General features: G+C 41.6%; 1 protein-coding gene and 1 pseudogene across 2 annotated transcripts in view; one reads left to right on the plus strand and one right to left on the minus strand.

The window, feature by feature from the left end:
• Ccdc18 (coiled-coil domain containing 18) overlaps positions 1-10,125 on the plus strand; it is a 113,373-nt gene extending 103,248 nt beyond the window's left edge. Inside the window, exons 27-29 of one of the 2 annotated variants that reach the window (XM_013018350.1) lie at positions 2,992-3,192; positions 6,558-7,025; positions 10,005-10,125. In XM_013018350.1, coding sequence (XP_012873804.1) covers positions 2,992-3,192; positions 6,558-7,025; positions 10,005-10,019 — 684 coding nt within the window. In that variant the 3' untranslated portion in view covers positions 10,020-10,125. The remainder of the gene's footprint in view (positions 1-2,991; positions 3,193-6,557; positions 7,026-10,004) is intronic. The other variant, XM_013018351.1, reaches the window with a different exon arrangement.
• Positions 3,857-8,572, minus strand: LOC105987157 (annotated as a pseudogene).
• Positions 10,126-22,258: the final 12,133 nt, after the last annotated feature.

Consider the following 22,258-nt stretch of genomic DNA (forward strand, 5'->3'; position numbering starts at 1 on the left):
ATTCCTCAGCACCATATAAGCAAAAAGAAAAAAGCCGGAAGTGGCGCTGTGGCTCAAGTGGTAGAGCGTTAGCCTTGAGCTGAAGGGCTGAGGGACAGCACCCAGACCCAGAATTCAGGCCCCACGACCGGACCCCCCCCCCAAAAAAAAAAAAACAATCTGGCAGTGGTATATACCTGTGTAATCATCCATGTTTCCCTTTTAATTTTATAAGCTACCTTAAATTGTTTATAAGCAAATACCATATAAAATAAATTAAAACTTGATTCTAGTATTGCTGTTTAGTGTTAGATACTAATATTTTTGCATATGTCATTAAAATATACAATATATGAGAATATGGTATTACTGTAAAAAAAAAAAGGAATCAGGGCTTTTATTATTTTTTGTTTTTCTATACTGAGGATTGAACTCAGGGCCTTGAACTTGTTAGGCAAGTATTCTGCTTGATCCACACCCATAGTCAGTCAACTTTCTTAGTTTCTTTTTATATAGGGTCTAATTTTTGTTCAGGTTGACCTCCAAGAGTAATCCTCCTATCTCTAGTTCCCAAGTAGCTAGGATTATAACTGCACACTACCATGACAAGTAGGAATCAATTTTTCTTTCCTCTCTTACTGTACTGGGGGCTTGAACCCAAGGCCTTAAGGTCTTACTGGCTTTGTTCTCTTATGTTTGGTGTTCTACAATTGAGCCATGTCTCCATTATAGCTTTTTTGCTGGTTAATTGGAGATAAGAGTCTCAGGATTTTGCTGCCTAGGTTGACTCTAAGCCATGATTCTCAGATCTTAGCCTCCTGAGTAGCCAGGATTATAGATATAAACTACTACCAATTTCACAATGTAGATTTCAGAATTGTTTAAAAAAAAAGAAAAGAAAAGAAAAAGGAAAAAGTCACTTACTAATTTTTTTTTATTGTAAAGATACTATACAGAGGGTTACAGTTATATGAGTGAGGTAATGAGTACACTTCCTCTTGAACATTGTTACCCCCTCCATTGTTTTCCCCCTACCGTCCCCTCCCTCCCTCCCTTCCCCAAGGTTCTTTTTTTTTTTTTTATTGTGATTATCACTTACTAATTTTAAAACATCTGGTTTCTGATGAGAATTCCATTATTAGGTTGTTGTAACCTTTTTTGCAGAAAATTTAAATATATTCAAAAACAAAATAATATAAATAGTATAAATCTCCTTATATATATATTTTTTGAGGGAGGCAGGGGATCCAGTTGTGGGGCCTAAACTCTGGGCCTGGGCGCTGTCCCTCAGCTCTTCAGCTCAAGGCTAGCACTATACCACTTGAGCCACAGCGCCACTTCCGGCTTTTTTCTTTTGTTTTTTTGTTTTGTTTTTGGGTCCGGTTGTGGGGCCTGAACTCTGGGCCTGGGCACTGTCCCTCAGCTCTTTAGCTCAAGGCTAGTGCTCTACCACTTGATCCACAGAGCCACTTCCGGCTTTTTTCTTTTTGTTTATGTGGTGCTGAGGAATGGAACCCAGGGCCTCAGGCATGCAAGGCAAGCACTCTACCACTGAGCTACCATCCCAGCCCTGGCTTTTTTCTTTTTGCTTATGTGGTGCTGAGGAATTGAACCAGGGCCTCAGGCATGCAAGGCAAGTGCTGTACCACTTAGCCACCTTCCCAGGCCCAAAATCTCCTTATATTTGTTACTCAATTTCAGTAATTATCAACTTATGACCAATTTTACCTAGTCCCTAAACATGTTGATCATTTCTTATATATAAAGGCAATACTGTTGAGATTGAAAGGAATGCTATTAGTAATTATATCAGGACACCATGCATAAAATTCAGACACTTATAGGCATATTGGGAAGTGTTGTCAACATATGTTTAACCTCACTCACTTTCTATTCTCCAGTTCCCACAGTAACTACATACTATTTTCATACAAATTCTAATTATCTTTATTTCATCTATAAACTGGTCAGTAGGGGCTGGGAAGGTGGCTCAGTGGTAGAGCGCTTGCCTTGCATGCCTGAGGCCCTGGGTTCAATTCCTCAGCACCATATAAGCAAAAAGAAAATGCCGGAAGTGGCTCTGTGGATCAAGTGGTAGAGCACTAGCCTTGAGCTGAAGAGCTGAGGGACAGCGCCCAGGCCCAGAGTTCAGGCCCCACAACCGGACCCAAAAATAAACAAACAAACAAACAAACAAACCGGTCAGTAAAGTATCATTATAAGGGAATTTTGGGGTGTTTTTTTTTGGTTTCTGGCCTTATTACTAATCATTTTCATTATAAGGGATTTTTTTTAATTTTTTAAATTTTTTATTTTTATTTTTTGTCGTTTGGGCAGAACTCGGCCTGGGCGCTGTCCCTCAGCTCTTCAGCTCAAGGCTAGCACTCTACCACTTCAGCCACAGTGTCACTTTCAGCTTTTTTCTGCTTATGTGGTGCTGAGGAATCGAACCCAGGACCTCATGCATGCAAGGCAAGCACTCTACCACTAAGCCAACTTCCCAACCCCTATTTTTTTTGGGGGGGGGTCCCGTTTGTGGGCCTGAACTCGGGGCCTGGGCGCTGTCCCTCAGCTCTTCAGCTCAAGGCTAGCACTCTACCACTTGAGCCACAGGCTTTTTTCTTTTGTTTATGTGGTGCTGAGGAATCCAACCCAGGGCTTCATGCATGCAAGGCAAGTATTCTACCACTGAGCCACCTTCCCAGCCCCTCTTTTTTTTTTTTTGGTTGTGGGGCTTGAACTCTGGGCCTGGGCACTGTCCCTGCACTCTTCATCTCAAAGCAAAAACTCTACCACTTGAGCCACAGCACCACTTCCATTTTTCTGGTGGTTTATTGGAGATGAATCTCATGGACTTTCCTGCTTGGCTGGCTTTGAACCGGGATTCCCCAGATCTCAGCCTCCTGAGTAGCTAGGATTACAGGTGTGATCCACCAGCGCCTGGCTAACACAAGCTTTTAAGCCAACTTCATCCTATTTTCTTTTTTCCTGTTTACAATTTTATTACTATAGATGCTTTCACATCAAGAGAATCATGCAAAATGGAAGATATCTGCTGACTCTCAAAAGACTTCTGTTCAGCAGCTAAATGAACAATTAGAGAAGGCAAAACAAGAATTAGAAGAAGCTCAGGACACCGTAAGCAATTTACATCAACAAGTTCAAGACAGGAATGAAGTAATTGAAGCTGCAAATGAAGCCTTACTTATTAAGGTAGATAAACAAAAATAATGAAAGCACTTGATTCGTTTTTCTTGATCTTGTAGTTTTTAGAGCACTTTATGGCCAATTATTGGATTGCTTAAATAAGAATTATCTTATTTAAAAGTTGAATTTGGCTAGGCACCAGTGGCTTATAATCCTAGCCTCACAGGAGGTTGAAATCTGAAGATAGCAGTTCAACCCAGCTTAAGGAGAAAAATCCACTCAAAAACTGGAAATGGGGCTAGGAAGGTGACTCAGTTGTAGAGCGCTTGCCTTGCATGCATAAGGCCCTGGGTTCCATTCCTCAGCACCATATAAGCAAAAAGAAAAAAGCCGGAAGTGGCGCTTTAGCTCTAGTGGTAGAGTGCTAGCCTTGAGCTGAAGAGCTGAGGGACAGCGCCCAGGCTCAGAGTTCAGGCCCCATGACTGACAAAAAACAAAACAAAACAAAAACTGGAAGTAGTACTGTGGCTCAGGTGGGTGAGTGCTAGCCTTGAGCACAAAAAGGTTCAGGAACAGTGCCCAGGCCTTGAGTTCAAGCCCCCCAGCCGGCCAAAAAAACAAAAACAAAAGAATGTGAATGTAAGATTTACTACAAAAAATTGCTACTTTAACCACTTATAAGATGATTTATTTATTTTTTTGATGATTCAAATGTAATGTTTATTACATGTTTATTACTGTGGCCATTATTAAAATAACCAAAGAAAAATCAATTTAAAAAATGCCCAACTGTCAGTCCAGGCAGTATTGACATTTCAGCTTGACTGGTTCATGGTAGAGCATAAATATGTGGGCATCTGAAGCAATTCCTTACAGACCCGGCTTGGTTCTTCTCCAGTGTCTTCTCTTGGAGTTGTACCTGATTTTGTTACCAGTTTTCATTCAAATCCACTGGGGAATGGGGCGATTTTGCTTTTGTTTCTTGGCCAGAAACCGCTTGATTGTGAAAGTCTTGTGAGAAGACATGATGAGAAGCTCTGGAAGGCACAGTAACCACGATGGCGAACAAAAGCTGAAGAGCTTATAAGATGATTTAAATAAGACCTGAAGAGCTGAAATATTTGTGTTAAACTTTTATTTGATAATGTATACTGTAGTTAAAATAGTTTTAGTTATTAGCATAGTAACTTTAAAAACTAAACCTAAAAATAAACTATCCAATTAAAAGTGATTGATTCAGCTGAGCCCTGGTAGGTCACTCCTATAATTCTAGCTACCCAGGAGGCTGAGATCTGAGGATCCTGGTTCAAAGCCAGCCAGGCAGGAAAGTTTGTGAGACTTATCTTGAATTAACCACCAGAAAACTGGAAGTGACATAGGCTCAAAGTGGTTGAGTGCTAACCTTGAGCAAAAGAACTCTGAGACAGCACCCAGGCCCCTAGTTTAGATCCCATGACCAACCAAAAAAACAAAAAATTAGAGCTGCTCATGGTTAGTACAAGCCTATAATCCCAACAGTCTGGAAGCTATGAGGGTGGATGATGAGTTTGAAACCAGTCTAAGATATGTAGCAAGATGTTTGGGGGGAAATTTTTAATGTCATATCTTCATTATTTTTTTAGGCTTTATGAGGTTGTTTGTTTTGCTGGTTCTGGGGCTCGAACTAAGGGCCTGGGCGCTGTCCCTAAGCTCTTTTGCTCAAGACTAGTGCTCTACCTCTTGAGCCACAGCACCACTTTGTTTTTGAGTGGTTAATTGGAGATAAAAGTCTGATGGAGTTTTCTGCCTGGGCCTGCTTCAAACTCAGATCCTCAGATCTCATCCTCCTGAGTAGCTAGGATCATAGGCATGAGTCACCAGTACCTGGCTAGGCTTTATGTTTTGTCATTGTATGCTTCTTTCCTTTGATTCCGAAGTTTGGTCAGAGAACCCAAACAAAAGACATAGGAAAATAATAAAAGGGTCTTCTTGGATTGAAGACAAACACAGATTAGCTAATATATATTTATTTCCTACTAGAAAGTTTGAAAGGTATCTTATTCTTTTTTTGCATGTATGTGTTCACATTAGAGTATCAGAAATAATGAATCTTCACACTTCCACTGAGAAATTTTTAGTTGTGAGGGTCTTTTAGATCGGTTCTTGTTTGATTGTTTCTTTGGTGTGTCCTAATTTCTCAGCAGCAGTAACAGAACATTCCCTCCTTTTTTTTTTTTTTTGGTTGGTCATGGAGCTTGAACTCTGGGCCTAGGTGCTATCCCTCAGTTCTTTAGCTCAAGACTAGTGCTCTACCACTTGAGCCACAGCACTACTTCTGGTTTTCTGAGTGGTTTATAAGAGGCTCACAGAGTTTCCTGCCTGGGCTGGCTTTGAACCTCAATCCTCAGATCTCAGCCTCCTGAGTAGCTAGGATTACAGGCATGAGCCACCATGCTGGCTGAGCCTAGCATTCTTGCTTGACTGTTTTTTGCTCAAGGCTGGCATTCTGCCACTTGAGCTACACCTCCATTTACTGCTTTTTGCTTGTTAATTGTATATAAGATTCTCACCAAGCTTTCTGCCCAGCTTGGCTTCAAACCATAATCCTAATGTCTCAGCCTCCTGAATAGTATGGATTGTAGGTGTGAACCACTAGCATTTGGTTAAGTGTGAGATTTTAATCTTGAATAGAAATGATATTATCTATTGCAACAATGATACTCACAAGACACTACATTGGAAATGAACTTTACAACTTTGGGGAGAAGAGGAGTAGAGGAGGTGGGGGAGGGAACAGATAGTAGGAGAAAAACAAAGGAGGGAGTAACCATGCTCGACAAGAAATGTACTCATTACCTTACTGATGGAACTGAATCTCTCTGCACAGCATCTTTATAAGAAAATAATTTTTAATTGATATTATCATTAACATTTAAAATCTAGTATCTGTATAACAAATCTAGTATTTATAGAATTCCTTAGAATATTGAAAGAAATTTCAAATGAGCATATGTCTCATAATGAGGCTGTCTTAAACATTAGGAGATTTAAATAGAACTTGGAAAGCTCTCAAGATCTATTGTAGAAGTACAGACTGACTAGGACTCTTAAAATTTTATAAGCTGTGGGGCTTGAACTCTGGTCTTGGGTGTTTTGTTGTTTTTTTGTTGGTGGTGAGGCTTGAACTCTGGGGCTGAGTGTTGTTCCTGAGCTCTTCAGCTTAAGGCCAGTGCTCTACCACTTGAGCTACAGCGCCACTTCCAGTTTTCTGGTAGTTAACTGAATATGAGTCTCATGGACTTTCCTTGCTGGGCTGACTTTGAACCTCAATCCTCAGATCTCAGCTTCCTGAGTAGCTAGGATTATAGGCATAAGCCACTGGCACCCAGCTTGTTGTTATTTTTTTAAACAAACTAAATTATGCGATGGACTATGTGCTAATTTTTTTGTAGGAATCAGAATTAACCAGATTACAAGCCAAAATCACTGGACATCAGAAGACAGAAGACATCAAGTTTTTATCATCCGCATTCATATTTCCGTCAGAAAATACACCTGTTACTCAAGATTCACAGTTCATCAAACATTCCCAGTCATCTTTTTCCAAGTGCAGAAAACTACGTCGTTCTATTAGTGCCAGTGACCTCAGTTTCAAAAGTCATTGTAATGAAGATCTTTCTGAAGAATTATTACAGGACTTAAAGAAAATGCAATTACAACAGCCTTCAACATTAGATGAAAGTCATAAAGATCGAAATTATACTCAGGCAGATTCATTTAAGCCTCTCACATGTAACCTAGAAGATGATAATTCTGAGAGCAATGATTTTAGTACTCTTAGTGGAATGCTAAGATATATAAACAAAGAAGTGAGACTATTAAAAAAATCCTCTGTGCAAACAGGTGCTGGTTTAACCCAGGTATGTATTTTATGCAGTATAATATGTGAAAATTTGTCTTCAGTGGATATTTTTTAATTACATGAAGAAAAATCAAATATTGGTTGAATACTCCTTATCCAGAACAGAAGCATTTCAGGTTTCTCCAGATTTTGTAATATTTACATAATAGAGCAGGTCTCCAGTAGTTCACACTTGTATTACTACCTACCTACTCAGGAGGTTGAGATCTGAGGTTTGTGATTCAAAGCCAATTGGGATAGACAAATTGAAGAGCCTCTTATTTCTAGTTAATCAGTGAAGAGATAGAAGTGGAGATGTAAGTGGTAGAGCTCCAGCTATGCAACAATCCTTGAATTCAAGTCGCAGTAGCAGTGCATGGTGCATACAACCACACACACACACACACACACAGAGATATCATAGGCATGGGGTCACAGTCTAAGCATGAATTATTATTTTTTTGGGGGGTCCGTTCGTGGGGCCTGAACTCTGGGCCTGGGTGCTGTCCCTCAGCTCTTCAGCTCAAGGCTAGCACTCTACCACTTGAGCCACAGCGCCACTTCCGGCTTTTTTCTTTTGTTTATGTGGTGCTGAGGAATTGAACCCAGGGCCTCATGCATGCAAGGCAAGCGCTCTACCACTGAGCCACCTTCCCAGCCCCTAAGCATGAATTATTTATGTTTTGTATATTTTGTATATTGTATACATATAACCTAAAGGCAATTTCATACAATATTTTTAGTATGATATGGAATTCTATACTTAGAATCTCATACTGATACTCAAAAGCTTTTGAAGTTTGGAACAGTTATTTTCAGATTAGAGATAAATCGATCTGTATTAGAAATAAGGGAACCTGTATTTGAATGAAGCATACCATATTATGAAAATTTTGTATGTGCTTTCCTTAGGTCAATCTTAGAAATATAGTAAAAGTGTTAGGAATAAAGAAAAGGGTTGGGAATGTGGCTTAGTGGTAGAGTGCTTGCCTGACATTCATGAAGCCCTGGGTTCAATTCCTCAGTACCACATAAGCAGAAAAAGCCAGAAGTGGCACTGTGGCTCACATAGTAGTAGAGTGCTAGCCTTGAGCAAAAAGAGCTCAGGGACAGTGTCCAGGCCCTGAGTACAAGCCCCAGGACTGGCAAAAGAAAGAAAGAAAGGAAGGAAGGAAGGAAGGAAGGAAAGAAAATACATTTTTCCTTAGTAATAGAAAGTGGGAAACTGAAAAACTTTGAGAAACTAAATTTCACAGAAAAATGACTGTAAAGTATAGAGAAAAAAAAAAAACTTTTTTTTTTGTCCATCCTGGGGCTTGAACTCAGAGCCTAAGTGCTGTTCCTGAGATCTTTTGCTCAAGACTAATAATACTCTACCACTTTGAGCCACACCTTCACTTCCATTTTGAATGGTTAATTGGAGATAGGAATCTCACGGAGCCAATAGGGCACTGGTGACTCATGCTTGTATTCTTAACTACTCAGAAGGCTGAGATCTGAAGAGTCCCATTCAGAGCCAGCCTGGGCAGAAAAGTCTGTGAAACTCCAATAAACCACCAAAAAATCGTAGTGGTTTGGTGGCTCAAAGTGATAGCTCAAAGTGACCTGTTTCATTTAATGAAACAGGTCAGGGACAGTACCCAAGCCATGAGTTTAAGACCCATGACCGACCAAAAAAAGAAAAAAAAGAATCTTACAGAGACATTTCTGCCTGGGTTGGCTTTGAACTGCAGTCCTCAAATCTCAGCCTCCTGAGTAGGTATGAACCACTCACACCCAGCTTAGAATTTTTTTTTTTTTGGTCAGTCATGGAGTTGAACTCTGGGCCTGGGCACTGTCCCTGAGCTTCTTTTGCTCTACCACTTGAGCCACAGCTCCAGTTATGGCTTTTTCTGTTTATGTGGTACTGAGGAATTGAACCTAGGTCTTTATGCATGTTAAACAAGCACTCTACCATTAAGCCACATTCCCAGCCAAGTATTACAAGTTTAAGAGCAGGAAACATATATGAAATAGCTAACATGGAGAGTGGGCAAATATAAACAGACCAGGGAAATCTAGTAGAATTATGGCCAGCTAGTTTTGTCCTGTGGACTCTACCTGCGAAATGCAGGGCATCTGGCTTTATTTGTCCCAACCGACTGTATGCTGGAAGCAGGGTATCCTTTCTCTTTATAATGACAGTTAAAATGTATGCTCACAAACTCTACAGTGTTCTCTTGGGGATAGCACTGCTTCCCAATATGGATTCCCCTTAAGCCTGAGAAAAGGAGGAGCCTCTAGGAGGAGCCTTCATATCCTTCGCCCTGTACCCTGGTGCCTCCTCCAGGCAGTCATGGGCTCAGCACTGTGCTGGAGCAGTAGTTACTGTCTTTTGTTGTTTGTTGAGACTCTCTTTGTAGCCTGGACTGGCTTCAAATTTGCCATCCTCCTGCCTCAGCTTTCCAGGTGCTGAGATTATAGGTATGAGTCACTACATTAGATATTATTATTGCCCCTATTTTATAGATGAGAAATTTGAGTTCTGCTCTTAACCGCTGTGAGAAGAGTTTAGTGTTAACTCTCTTATTTCATGTGACATTTTGTCTTTTTACTGTGTGTTTTTAGTCAAACTGTTTTGTGGTACTAATGTCTAAATATCTTACTTTTCACATTCTCATTTTGCTTGTTATTTTGGTTTTCTTTTTGAGTTTGGTGGTTTGCTTCTTATTCATGGCTGATGTTCTGCCACTTGAGCCACTGGAGTCTGGCTTTTTTGCTGGTTATTTGAAGATAGAGTCTCACATTTCTGTCCTGAGTTGCCTTAAACTTTGATTTTCTGATCTCAGCCTCCTGAATAGCTAGGATTACAGGTATGAGTAACCAGAGCTGGGCAGTGTTCCCTATTTTAACTGACTAATATTTTTCCCTCTTTATAGTCTGTTGACTATAGTGGACTGTAATACTAAATCAATATTCAAATATTTTAAATATTAATCTATTATTTGCATTTTTCTAGGGAGAAAATTTATAATTAAAAGAAGATATCAACTCGATAAGAAATGGAATTGTTGGTACAGTCCTGTGTTTACTTATTATTATGTGTAGCACATGTTGCAATACAAGCTGTTATTTTATTGCCTTTGAATAAATTTTATATTTTAATATTTTTTGCTAAGTGTATCTTAGTGGAAGTTTATCTTATTTGGCCTATAATTGGTGGTTTTTTTGTTTTTTTATGTATTGTTGACATACTAAACACACTAAGTAATAAAGGGCAAATAAGGAGCAAATTAAGTGCTTTGGAGGCATGTTTTAGAAGAATACCTGCCTGCCTAGCAAGTACAAGGTCCTGAGTTCAAATTTCAGTAACCACCAAAAACAAACAACAACAAAAAGTAAGGGCTAGGAAGATGTTTTAGTGGTAGAGTGCTTGCCTTGCATTCATGAGGCCCTGGATTTGATTCCTCAATACCACATAAGCAGAACAAGCCAGAAGTGGTGCTGTGGCTTAAGTGGTAGAGTGCTCACTTGAGCTGAAGAGCTGAGGGACAGCGCCCAGACACAGAGTTCAGGCACCATAACCTGCGCGCGTGCGTGCATACTTGCATGCACACACACACACACACAGAGTAAATATAAAGAAGAAACTGAGAACAGAAATTAGTGATAGAAAAAAAAAGTAGAGAAAACACAGATAAAAGTTGATTTACTAAAAATACTAATAAAATTGATTGAACTCTAGCAAGGCTAGTCAAGAAAGAGATGCTACAATTACCATTATTAAGAATAAAAGAGGGCTGGGAATGTGGCTTAGTTGTACAATGCTTGCCTAGCATGCATGAAGCCCTGGGTTCAATTCTTCAGTACCACATAAACAGAAAAAGCCAGAAGTGGCGCTGTGGCTCAAGTGTAGAGTGCTAGCCTTGAGTAAAAAAGCTCGACGACAGTACCTAGGCCCTGAGTTTAAGCCCCAGGACTATCCAAAAAAAAAGGAACTGTGGGCTGGTATCTCAATCCTGTAACCCTAGCTGTTCAGGAGGCTGAGATCTGAGGATTATGGTTCAAAACCAGCCCAAGCAGGAAAGTCTGTGAGATTCTTATCTCCAATGAACCACCAGAAAAACAGAAGTAGAGCTGTGGCTCAAAGAGGTAGAGCACTAGCCTTGAGCAAAAGGAACTTAGGGACAGTCCCTAAGTTCAGTCCAGTCCCCATTTTCAAGCCCTTGACTGATGACCAAAAAAAAAAAAAAAAAGGAAGGGTTGAAGGTGTGGTAGAATGGCAGCCAGTGAATGAAAGCATCAGGTACTGAATTTGAGTTCTAGTCTTAGAGCAAAAAAAGAAATAAGGGAAGATTATAGAATACTTGCAGACATTAATTTTGGAAATATTAAGTATATCTTTATACCATAATTTTGTAACTTAAATGATACAGAACAAATGAGCGGAAAAAGTGAATAGTCTAATCTGAGAGGAATTATGTTTGCAGTTTAAAACATTCTTTCAAAGGGTACTGCCATCCAGATATTTTTTTGGGGGGGTGGTGGTCATGGGGTTTGAACTCTGAGCCTGGGCACTGTCAAGACTGGCTCTATCACTTCAGCCATAGCACTACTTCTGGCTTTTTTCTGCTTATGTGGTGCTGAGGAATCGAACTCAGGGCCTCATGCATGTGAGGGAAGCCTTCTATCACTGAGCTACCTTCCCAACCTCAGCCAAATGTTTTACTGGTACATGCTAGCAAATATTGGAGGAAGAAATATCAAAGAATTTTTTTCAAAAAATAAGGAGGAAAACCCAGTAGTTCATTTTATTGAGCCAACATAACTATTACATGATAATTTATGAAAAGACTACAGACTGGCACTACAGTTAGGGAAAAGGGTTTCTTGCTACTTCCTGCAGACTTAGACAGCCTGCTCTTTTATTTTTTTGGTGTCAGTCCTGAGGTTTGAACTCAGGGCCTGGGCACTGTCTCTGAGCTTTTTTGATGTAGCGCTCCACTTCTAGCGTTTTGGTGGTTAATCAGAGAAAACAATCTCATGGACTTGAGTCTAAAAGACCTTCCTTGCCTAGGCTGGCTTGGAACCACAACCCGCAGGTTTCAGCCTTTTTTTTTTTTTTTCTCCAGTCCTGGGGCTTAAACACCGCTTCTTTTGCTCAAGATTAGCACTCCACCATTGAGCTACAGTGCCACTTCTGGCTTTTTCTGTTTAGTGGTACTGATTAATTGAACCCAGGGCTTCATAGAAAGCACTCTACCACTAAGCTAGCCATTTAGCCTCGTAAGTAGCTAATTTTACAGGCACAAGCCACTGGTGTCTGGCCAGTCCTATTTTTAATGGTTATTTTGGAGATGGAGTTTCATGGACTATTTTGCCTGAGCTGACTCTAAACCACAATCTTCTGTGAATCGCAGCCTTTTTAGTCAAAAGGATTTTATAGGTTTGAGCCACCAGCAAGCACCTGGATGTCCATGAACTTATTTATTTAGTCCTTGAATTTGAACTCAGGGCTTAGGTGCTGTCCCTGAGCTTCTGTGCTCAAGGCTAGCGCTTTACCACTTGAGCCACATCTCCACTTCTGGCTTTTTAAACGCAGTTTAAGAGATAAGAAGAGTCTCACAGACTTTCATAACCTGGCTGTCTTTGAACTGTGATCTTCAAACCTCAGCCTTTTGAGTAGCTTTAATTATAGGCATGAACCTGTAGCTAGGATTACAGGCCTATGCCAGAGCCCAGCACAAACTTGTTTTACATGAAGTTATGTTATACACAAATGTTACATTTTCCTCCATCTTTGTTACCAAAGTATGTTGAAAAAAATCTATGTTGAGTTTAACATGTTTTAATTCCTAATTTTTATAGAAATCATTTGATTATAAGAAATTGTATATCATAATTAACAGTATTCATAGGATTCATTGTAATATTTTCATACATCGTACATGATGCCCATATATTCTTCTTCTGCCTCCTTCCCTCTAGGTTACCCTTCCCCAGCACCTTTCCCAACCCCTAGAATCCATCTTCTGCTTTTAGGTGCTTTCTACTCTCAGTTTTTGATTTTCTGAGTGCATTTTAGGATACACCTGCAGGTAATATAAGTAGCCACTAGAGGGGAGCAGACACGTACATAATGACAAGCTCCTTTATGTCTCTTAACTATTCAATTGGTCAAGAGTTCTTGGTAAATGCCTGATTAAATACATTTATATTTCATTTTGTTTGTGGTGTGTAATGATATATAAACATGAAATCAGGTAGAACAATACATATATTTCATTGTTGTAAAAATGTCTTTTGTGGTCTTCATTACAAGGCAAACGGACTATTTCAGAGTTTGTTTTGTTTTTTATTTTGGGTCCAGTCATGGACCTGAACTCTGGGCCTGGGCGCTGCCCCTCAGCTCTTCAGCTCAAGGCTAGCTCTCTACCACTTGAGCCACAGCACCACTTCCAGCTTTTTTTTTTTTTTTGCTTATGGGTGCTGAAGAATCGAACCCAGGGCCTCAGGCATGCAAGGCAAGCGCTTTTACCACTGAGCCACCTTCCCAGCCCCTCAGAGTTTGATTTCCTTTTTAGCTTTTCTTTGCGTGGCCCTCAGCTATGAAGTTTACACATTCTTTTATTGTTTATCTGAATGACAGTAATTATAGTAATTGACTTTAGAGTGCACCGATTTTTCTTTGCCTCCTTTCTGTTCCTGTTTTTCTATCTTCTCTCTCACTAGTACGTATTCCCAGGTATTTTTCTTCTTTGTATTCCTTTCTTTCAAATGTTTTACTCCTGAAAGCAATGTGATAATAACTGAAAAGGCCATGTTACACAGAACTCTAACAGTAAAAAAGTGCCAAACTTGGAATTAGTTAGGTGGAGACAAAACTTGCCCGCTTTGTACGAGCCTGTCACGGCACTGGTGTTCCACAGCAAGTTGGGGTAAATGTGGTTGTTATAGTTTGAGTATGAAGTTTCTCCACAAAAATCTCAAATGTTGAATGCCTGGTTCCCAATACAGTGACATTCAGAGGTAGAACTTGAGAGAATGCTTGACTCATGAGAGCTCTGACTTCTTCAATGGATTAGTCTACTGATACATTCATAATCGGATGGAAGTAATGGGCAGTGAAGGGGATAGATGTTAGGATGTGGGCCCTACCTGGAGGAAGTCCATCACTGGACACATGCCTTTATCTTGTCCCTGCCTTTCCCTCTTTTTTGCTTTCTTTCTTTCTTTTTTTTGTTTCTTTTTGCCAGTGCTGGGGCTTGAACTCAGGGCCTGGGTACTGTCCCTGAGCTTCTTTTGCTCAAGGCTAGCACTCTACCACTTGAGCCACAGAGCCACTCTGACTTTTTCTGTGTATGTGGTACTAAGGAATCGAACCCAGGGCTTCATACATGCTAGGCAAGCACTCTACCACTAAGCCATATTCTTTGCCTTTTTTGCCCTCTAGTTCCTGTCTACCCATGAGGCGAACTGTTTTGTCTCACCTCAAGCTCAAAGCATGGTCAGCTGACCATAGATTGAGGCTTCTGAAATCATGAGCCGAAAGAAATCTTTCTTTAAGTTATTTCTCTTGGTGCTTGTCATAGTCACTGAACAACCAATTCATGCAATGGTAGACAAGATGAAATCTCTCAGAACCTTCCTAGAGAAGGAAAGTTAGAAGAAGGATTGCTGATGTAAAGATATGGGAATATAGTTCCCAATAATGCATAGCCTTCAGTACACAAGACACAATCTATTATGATGTTAGACAAAGAGAATTAGTGAACTAAAGCAAATATAAAAATTATCACATTGGGCTGGGAAGATGGCTCAATGATAGAGCGCTTGCCTTGCATGCCTGAGGCCCTGGGTTCGATTCCTCAGCACCACATAAGCAAATAGAAAAAAGCCAGAAGTGGCACTGTGGCTCAAGTGGTAGAGTGCTAGCCTTGAGCTGAATAGCTGAGGGACAGCGCCCAGGCCCGGAGTTCAGGCCCCACAACCGGACTCAAAAAAAAAAAAATTATCACATTGGAGCCGGGTGCCAGTGGCTCATGCCTATAATCCTTGCTACTCAGGAGGCTGAGATCTGAGGATCGAGGTTCAAAGCCAGCCTGGGCAGGAAAGACCGTGAAACTCTTATCTCCAATAAACCACCAGAAAACGGGAAGTGGCGCTGTAGCTCAAGTGGTAGAGCGCTAGCCTTGAGCTGAAGAGCTGAGGGATAGCAGCCAGGCCCAGAGTTCAAGCCCCACGACCAACCAAAAAAAAATTACCACATTGGTACACTGGGCTGGGAATGTGGCTAAGTGGTAGAGTGCTTGCCTAGCATGCATGAAGCCCTGGGTTCCATTCCTCAGTACCACATATACAGAAAAAGCTGGAAGTGGTGCTGTGGCTTAAGTGGTAAAGCATTAGCCTTGAGCACAGAGAGGCTTAGGACAGTACCCAAGCCCTGAGTTCAAGTCAAAGGACCAGCAAATTAAAAAAAAAAAAAAAAAGAATTACCACATTGATAAAACAAATTTTTTTTCATTCATTAAACAATGTAGAAATGTATAATTGTGTATTAGGACTCCCTTAAAATGATCCTAAAACATTTTTGTAATCCCATTGTGTTTTTTCATCCCTAAAGTGTTTAAATTCTTTTAGGGAGCCTTCTATTTTCACTCTAACTCCTCCTAGAATTAGAAGTGCCTGTGTTTATAGCACCCAGGTCCAGAGTTCAGGCCCCACGACCGGACTCCCCTCCAAAAAAAAAAAATTAGAACAGATAGAACCTCCTCATCTTTGGAAAAACTCAGCACAGGGAGAAAGGCCTAGCCTTGCACTAAAGAGCTCAGAGACAGTAATTTAGTTATTCACAAAGCATTATGTGCATTTACTTTGTATCCAAATAGTATTTTGTTTGTCTTGAAAATATTAGAAGAAGGGCTGGGAAGGTGGCTCAGTGGTAGAGTGCTTGCCTTGCATGCCTGAGGCCCTGGGTTCGATTCCTCAGCACCACAAAAGAAAAAAGAAAAAAAGCCAGAAGTGCTGTGGCTCAAGTGGTAGAGCGCTAGCCTTGAGCTGAAGAGCTGAGGGGCAGCACCTAGACCCAGAGTTCAAGCCCCACAACCGCAAATATATATATATTTTTTTTTTCAGTGTCTCTTAAGTGACAGGTGTTACAATGCTGAGATCCTAATATGAATATGACTTTCTGGCTCCTCTCTACTTAAGACTTCAATGCCTACCTTCCTCTCACTGGTGACCTAACTTTATAAGTCATTGAAAGAACAGAAGTGATCAGACAGTATTTGCCTCATCTTTCCATCAAATCCACCAGCCTCCCTGAGTCTGAAGGCATGTATACTTTCCTTTCTCAATGCCATCTCTAAAGCCCTAGTGCCTATGCTCTTCTGTCTATTGTGGCTTCATTCCTACCACTACCTACCCTTGGTATCATCTTTAAATGAACTTTCCCTGGACATATCCCTGCTTCTTCCCATCATCTGTTCCTAGTGAAGTTTAGCAAAGAGTTGCCTGGACGTACTTGTTTAAGTTACTCTGAACTGATCATGTGTTTGTTGCACTTGCTGAATTACTTTATCAAATTCATCACCAGTGACACCACCTTACCAAATACAGTGTTGGTTCTTAGTGCTCTTTGATTTGACCTCTCTAAAGAATTTGACAGGTGGGCTGGGAAGGTGACTCAGTGGTAGAGTGCTTGCCTTGCATGCCTGAGGCCCTGGTTTCGATTCCTCAGCACCACATAAGCAAAAAGAAAAAAGCCGGAAGTGGTGCTGTGGCTCAAGTGGTAGAGCGCTAGCCTTGAGCTGAAGAGCTGAGGGACAGCGCCCAGGCTCAGAGTTCAGGCCCCACGACCGGACCCAAAAAAAAAAAATTTTGACAGGTGATCATTTCCTGCTATTTAAAACCCATTCTGTTCTTTTTTTAATTCTATTTTTTTATTGTGAAAATACTGTACAGAGGGGTTACAATTACATGAGTAAGATAATGAGTACATTTCTTATCAAGCATTGTAGCCTCCTCCTTTGTTTCCCCTTTCCATCCTTTCCCATTCTGTTCTTGACTTCTGTAACTATACCCACTTTTCTCACTGGGATTTCTTTCTTTTTTCCTTCCTTCCTTCCTTTTTTTCTTTTTTTCTTCTTTATTGTCAGTCGTAGGGCTTGAACTCTGGGCCTGGGCACTGTCCCTCAGCTCTTCAGCTCAAGGCTAGTGCTCTACCACTTGAGCTCCAGTGCTACTTCTGGCTTTTTCTGTTTATGTGGTGCTGAGGAATCGAAACCAGGGTCTCATGCTTGTGAGGCAACACTCTACCACTGAGCCACCTTCCCAGCCCTGGGATTTCTTCTTGGTCACCTTTTCCTTCACTTAATCTCTCAACATTAAAGTGTATAGGACTATCTTCTGCACTTAAACTCCTCCCATAAATAATTATATTAAGTAATTAAATTAGTTCTATTTCTTAAATACAATCCACATGCAAAAAAATGACAAGCCGGGTGCCGGTGGCTCACACCTGTAATCCTAGCTACTCAGGAGGCTGAGATCTGAGGATCACAGTTCAAAGCCAGCCCGGGCAAGAAAGTCCATGAATCTCTTATCTCCAATAAACCACCAGAAAACTGGAAGTGGCGCTGTCACTCAAGTGGTAGAGCGCTATCCTTGAGCTGAAGAGCTGAGGGACAGCACCCAGGCCCAGAGTTCAAGCCTCACGACTGACAAAAAAAAAAAAGACAAATTATATGTCCAATCATCACTTCTTTCCAGATAATATCTCACTTTAATATTTAACTGCCTTCACACATTTCTATATGCATCTCAAACATAAAAGGATCAAGATAGAATTATTGGTTCCTCTCTAGAATGTTCCAGTCTTGCTTCTCTTGGGTAGGGAGAGGATCCCCATGTACACAGTGCTTCCTCTCTCGTCACTCCCACGTATGCCTATTAGCAACCCTACCTACAAAGTAGGTAAGAATGGATAGGATGCTGTTTTTTGGAATGTTCTTTGGAAAGCTCTTTAAAAAAAAAAAAATCTTCCAGGCACCAGTGGCTTACACCTGTAATCCTAGCTACTCAGGAGGCTGAGGTCTGAGGATCGTGGTTCAAAGCCAGCCTGAGGGCCGGGCGCTGGCGGCTCACGTCTATAATCCTAGCTACTTAGGAGGCTGAGATCTGAGGATCGCGGTTCAAAGCCAGCCCAGGCAGGAGAGACCGTGAGACTCCTATCTCCAATAAACCACCAGAAAACCGGAAGTGGCGCTGTAGCTCAAGTGGTAGAGCGCTAGCCTTGAGCTGAAGAGCTGAGGGACATTGCCCAGAGTTCAAACCCCACGACCGACCAAAAAGAAAAAAAGCCAGCCTGAGCAGGAAAGTCCATGAGACTCATCTCCAGTTAACCACCAGAAAACTGGATGTTGCACTGTGGCTCAAGTGGTAGAGTGCTAGCCTTGAGCTGAAGAGCTCAGGGACAACACCCGGCCCAGAGTTCAGCCCCATGACTGACCAAAAGAAAAAAAAACCTTCCTTCTGTAGGTCTACTAAACCATAAATAATGGCATTTATTAAGTTTAACTGGTGAGCCAATTAAACTTTCTGAAGAATCCCAGACCTATGTCAATTCATGATAATAAAAAGCATTTCATCTTAGAAGAATCCTGGCCGGGCGCCTCCAATAAACCACCAGAAAACCGGAAGTGACGCTGTAGCTCAAGTGGTAGAGTGCTAGTCTTGAGCTGAAGAGCTGAGGGACAGTGCCCAGGCCCAGAGTTCAGGCCCCAAGACCGGACCCAAAAAAAAAGAAATTGGCCAGGATTCTTTTTTTTTTTTGTCGGTCGTGGGGCCTGAACTCTGGGCCTGGGCGCTGTCCCTCAGCTCTTCAGCTCAAGGCGAGCGCCCTATCACTTGAGCTACAGCGCCACTTCCGTCTTTTTTCTTTTTGCTTATGTGGTGCTGAGGAATCGAACCCAGGGCCTCAGGCATGCAAGGCAAGCGCTCTACCACTGAGCCACCTTCCCAGCCCCTCCTGGCCAATTTCTAAATTGTGCTTAGAATTTTTTCCTCCCAAGCCTGGGACTCAAACTTGGTATGTGATACTTTCATTCACTGGTTGGTACTCCACTACCTGAGCCACAACTCCAACCCCATTAGAACATTTTTCAACCCAAAGGAATAGTGTATTTGAGCCCTCCTAGATATTTCTCAGGCCCCAATCCCACATTCATAGACAATGGAATTATGATTTATTATGTTAACAATGATACTTTACTGTGTATTAGGACTATGCGAAATTCTTTAATCCTGTCAGGTCTTTCTGCCTATCAGGAAACTAAGGACCTAATTTGTAGTTGACCTTTAAGAAGTAAACATGCTCTGTGGTATGTAAATTATATACTAATCTTATACATTCCTACTGCCAACAACCCAGCCTTATCTCATTTTTTCCTTACATATTTCCCCTGCTAACCTCTTATATTATGGCTCCATGGTGAACTACATTTCTCAGTGTTGGCAAGCTCACTCAGTGCCTTTTCTTTAAATCTAGGCTAGGCCTTTAACGTTCGTCTCCCAGTAACATGCACCAAGAGTGACAGGTTTTTTGTTTTTTGTCAGTTGTGGGGCTTGAACTCTGGGCCTGGGCACTGTCTCTCAGCTCTTCAGCTTATGGCTGGTGCTCTACCACTTGAACCACAGCACCACTTCCGGTTTTCTGGTGGTTTATTGGAGATAAGAGTCTCATGGACTGGGCTGGGAAGGTGGCTCGGTGGTAGTGGGCTTGCCTTGCATGCAGGAGGCCCTGGGGTCGATTCCCCAGCACCACATAAGCAAAAAGAAAAAAAACAAAAGCAGGAAGGATGCTGTGGCTCAAGTGGTAGAGAGCTAGCCTTGAGCTGAAGAGCTGAGGGACAGCGCCCAGGCCCAGAGTTCAGGCCCCATGACCGGACCAAAAAAAAAAAAAAGAGTCTCATGGACTTTCCTGCCCGGGCTGGCATTGAATCATGATCCTCAGAGCTCAGCCTCCTGAGTAGCTAGGATTACAGGTACGAGCCACCAGTGCCTGGCTAAGTGACATGGTATTTGAAAGAGCCTTAAGGAGGCTTTATAGATATTTTTGTGCTATTGGGATCCCTGAACAACTATGTAAGAGCTCTGCCACTTCAGTGCGCATGTAAAAGAGCAACAAATGGGGCTGAGAAGGTGGCTCAGTAGGTGGCTCAGTGGTAGAGTATTTGCCTTGCATGCATGAGGCCCTGGGTTCGATTCCTCAGCACCACATAAGCAGGAAAAGCCAGAAGTGTGGTGCTGTTGCTCTAGTGTTGTAGAGCGCTAGCCTTGAGCTGAAGAGCTGAAGGACAGCACCCAGGTCCAGAGTTCAAACCCCATAACTGACAAAAAAAAAAAAAGGCAACAAATAAAGGCTATGGAAACAGAAATGGCCCTGAAGCTGCATGGAGAGAGAAGTAGGAAAAAAAGAGATTGAAAAAGAAAGACTTAGTCCAGCAGTTCTAATATGTCAGTTGAGTCAAGATGATAGAATTATGAACAAATTAGTAAGCTAATTAAATGAAGAAGAAATAATTGAATGATCATATCCCAGAATACCCTATCCAAGCTTCCTCTCACTTTAAGATGGTGTTTCTCAAGGTCTCACCTGAAGACCACCATTATCAGAATAGCCTGGTGTGTTTATTTGGATGAGAACATTTAGTCCAACCCCCAAATCTCCAGGGAAATACAGGAAATCAACATCTTTAACTTCCCCAGTTGATACACAGGCTCCATAAAGTAGGGGTTTTGTATTTATAAGATTATGTCTTTGTTGCTTTGTATGTCCCTCCCTCATGGTATAACCCCTGCTTTCACTATATATGACATTGGTATATGTGGAGGAGAAGGGAAAAAACAAATCGTTAAAACAGGGATACAGGAGGACCCATTGCAAAATGAGATGTACAAGTCGTTATGTCAAAAAACAAACTTTACAACTTCGGTGGGGGGTACAGGGGGAAGGATGTGAAGGGATGGGAAGGGGAAACAAAGGAGGAGGCTACAATGCTGCTACAATGCTTGATAAGAAATGTACTCATTATCTTGCCCATATAATTGTAACCCCTCTATACAGTATTTTCACAATAAAAAAAAAGAAAAGAAAGATATATACTCATTACCTTACTTATGTAACTTTAACCCTCTGTACAATTATTTTTTTTTTTTGGGTCCGGTCGTGGGACCTGAACTCTGGGCCTGGGCGCTGTCCCTCAGCTCTTCAGCCCAAGGCTAGCACTCTACCACTTGTGCCACAGCGCCACTTCCAGCTTTTTTCTTTCTGCTTATGTGGTGCTGAGGAATCGAACCCAGGGCCTCAGGCATGCAAGGCAAGCACTCTACCACTGAGCTACCTTCCCAGCCCTGTACAATGAAATTATAAAAAAAAAAAAAAACTAAAAAAAAAGAAAAAAAAGTAGGGGTTTTCTTTTGTTTTGTTTTTTGTCAGTTGTAGAGGTTGAACTCTGGGCCTGGGCATTGTCCCTGAGCTCTTCAGCTCAAGGCCAGAGCTCTACCACTTGAACCACAGTGCCACTTGCAGTTTTCCAGTGATTAATTGAAGATAAAGAGTATCACAGACTTTCCTGTCCAGGCTGGCTTTGAACCGCGGTTTTCAGATCTCAACCTACTGAGTAGCTAGGTTTACAGGCATGAGCCACTGGCACCCAGGTCTCTTCTCCTTTTTAACAAACCACTGCCCTATTCCTGGGAGTTTGACCTTGCTGTTGCTCAAATACTGGACCAAAATTCTAGATCAAAGACTTTTTTTCCCCTCACCTATCCAATTCTGTCCCACATAGTTTAGACTTACCTTATCTTTAGGGTCTCTGGTGGTAAGGTGCTTATGTTCCAGATAAAGAAATTCATGCCTGGAGCTGGGAAGGTGGCTCAGTGGTAGAGCGCTTGCCTTGCATGCCTGAGGCCCTGGGTTCAATTCCTCAGCACCACATAAGCAAAAAGAAAAAACCTGGTAGTGGCGCTGTGGCTCAAGTGGTAGAGTGCTAGCCTTGAGCTGAAGAGCTGAGGGACAGCGCCCAGGCCCAGAGTTCAGGCCCCACTACCGGACCCAAAAAAAAAAAAAAAAAGAAGAAGGAGAAGAAAGAAACTCATGCCTTTGAAAACCTGGAGTTATTAGCCATACTAACTCAAGTTCTCTGGTTCTGTAGGCCAGCCATGTCATCCTTAACAGATCACAATGAGAACTTTAGAAATATATATAATTAA

Source organism: Dipodomys ordii, unplaced genomic scaffold, assembly GCF_000151885.1.
Source record: "Dipodomys ordii isolate 6190 unplaced genomic scaffold, Dord_2.0 Scaffold39, whole genome shotgun sequence".
NCBI classification, from domain to species: domain Eukaryota; kingdom Metazoa; phylum Chordata; class Mammalia; order Rodentia; family Heteromyidae; genus Dipodomys; species Dipodomys ordii.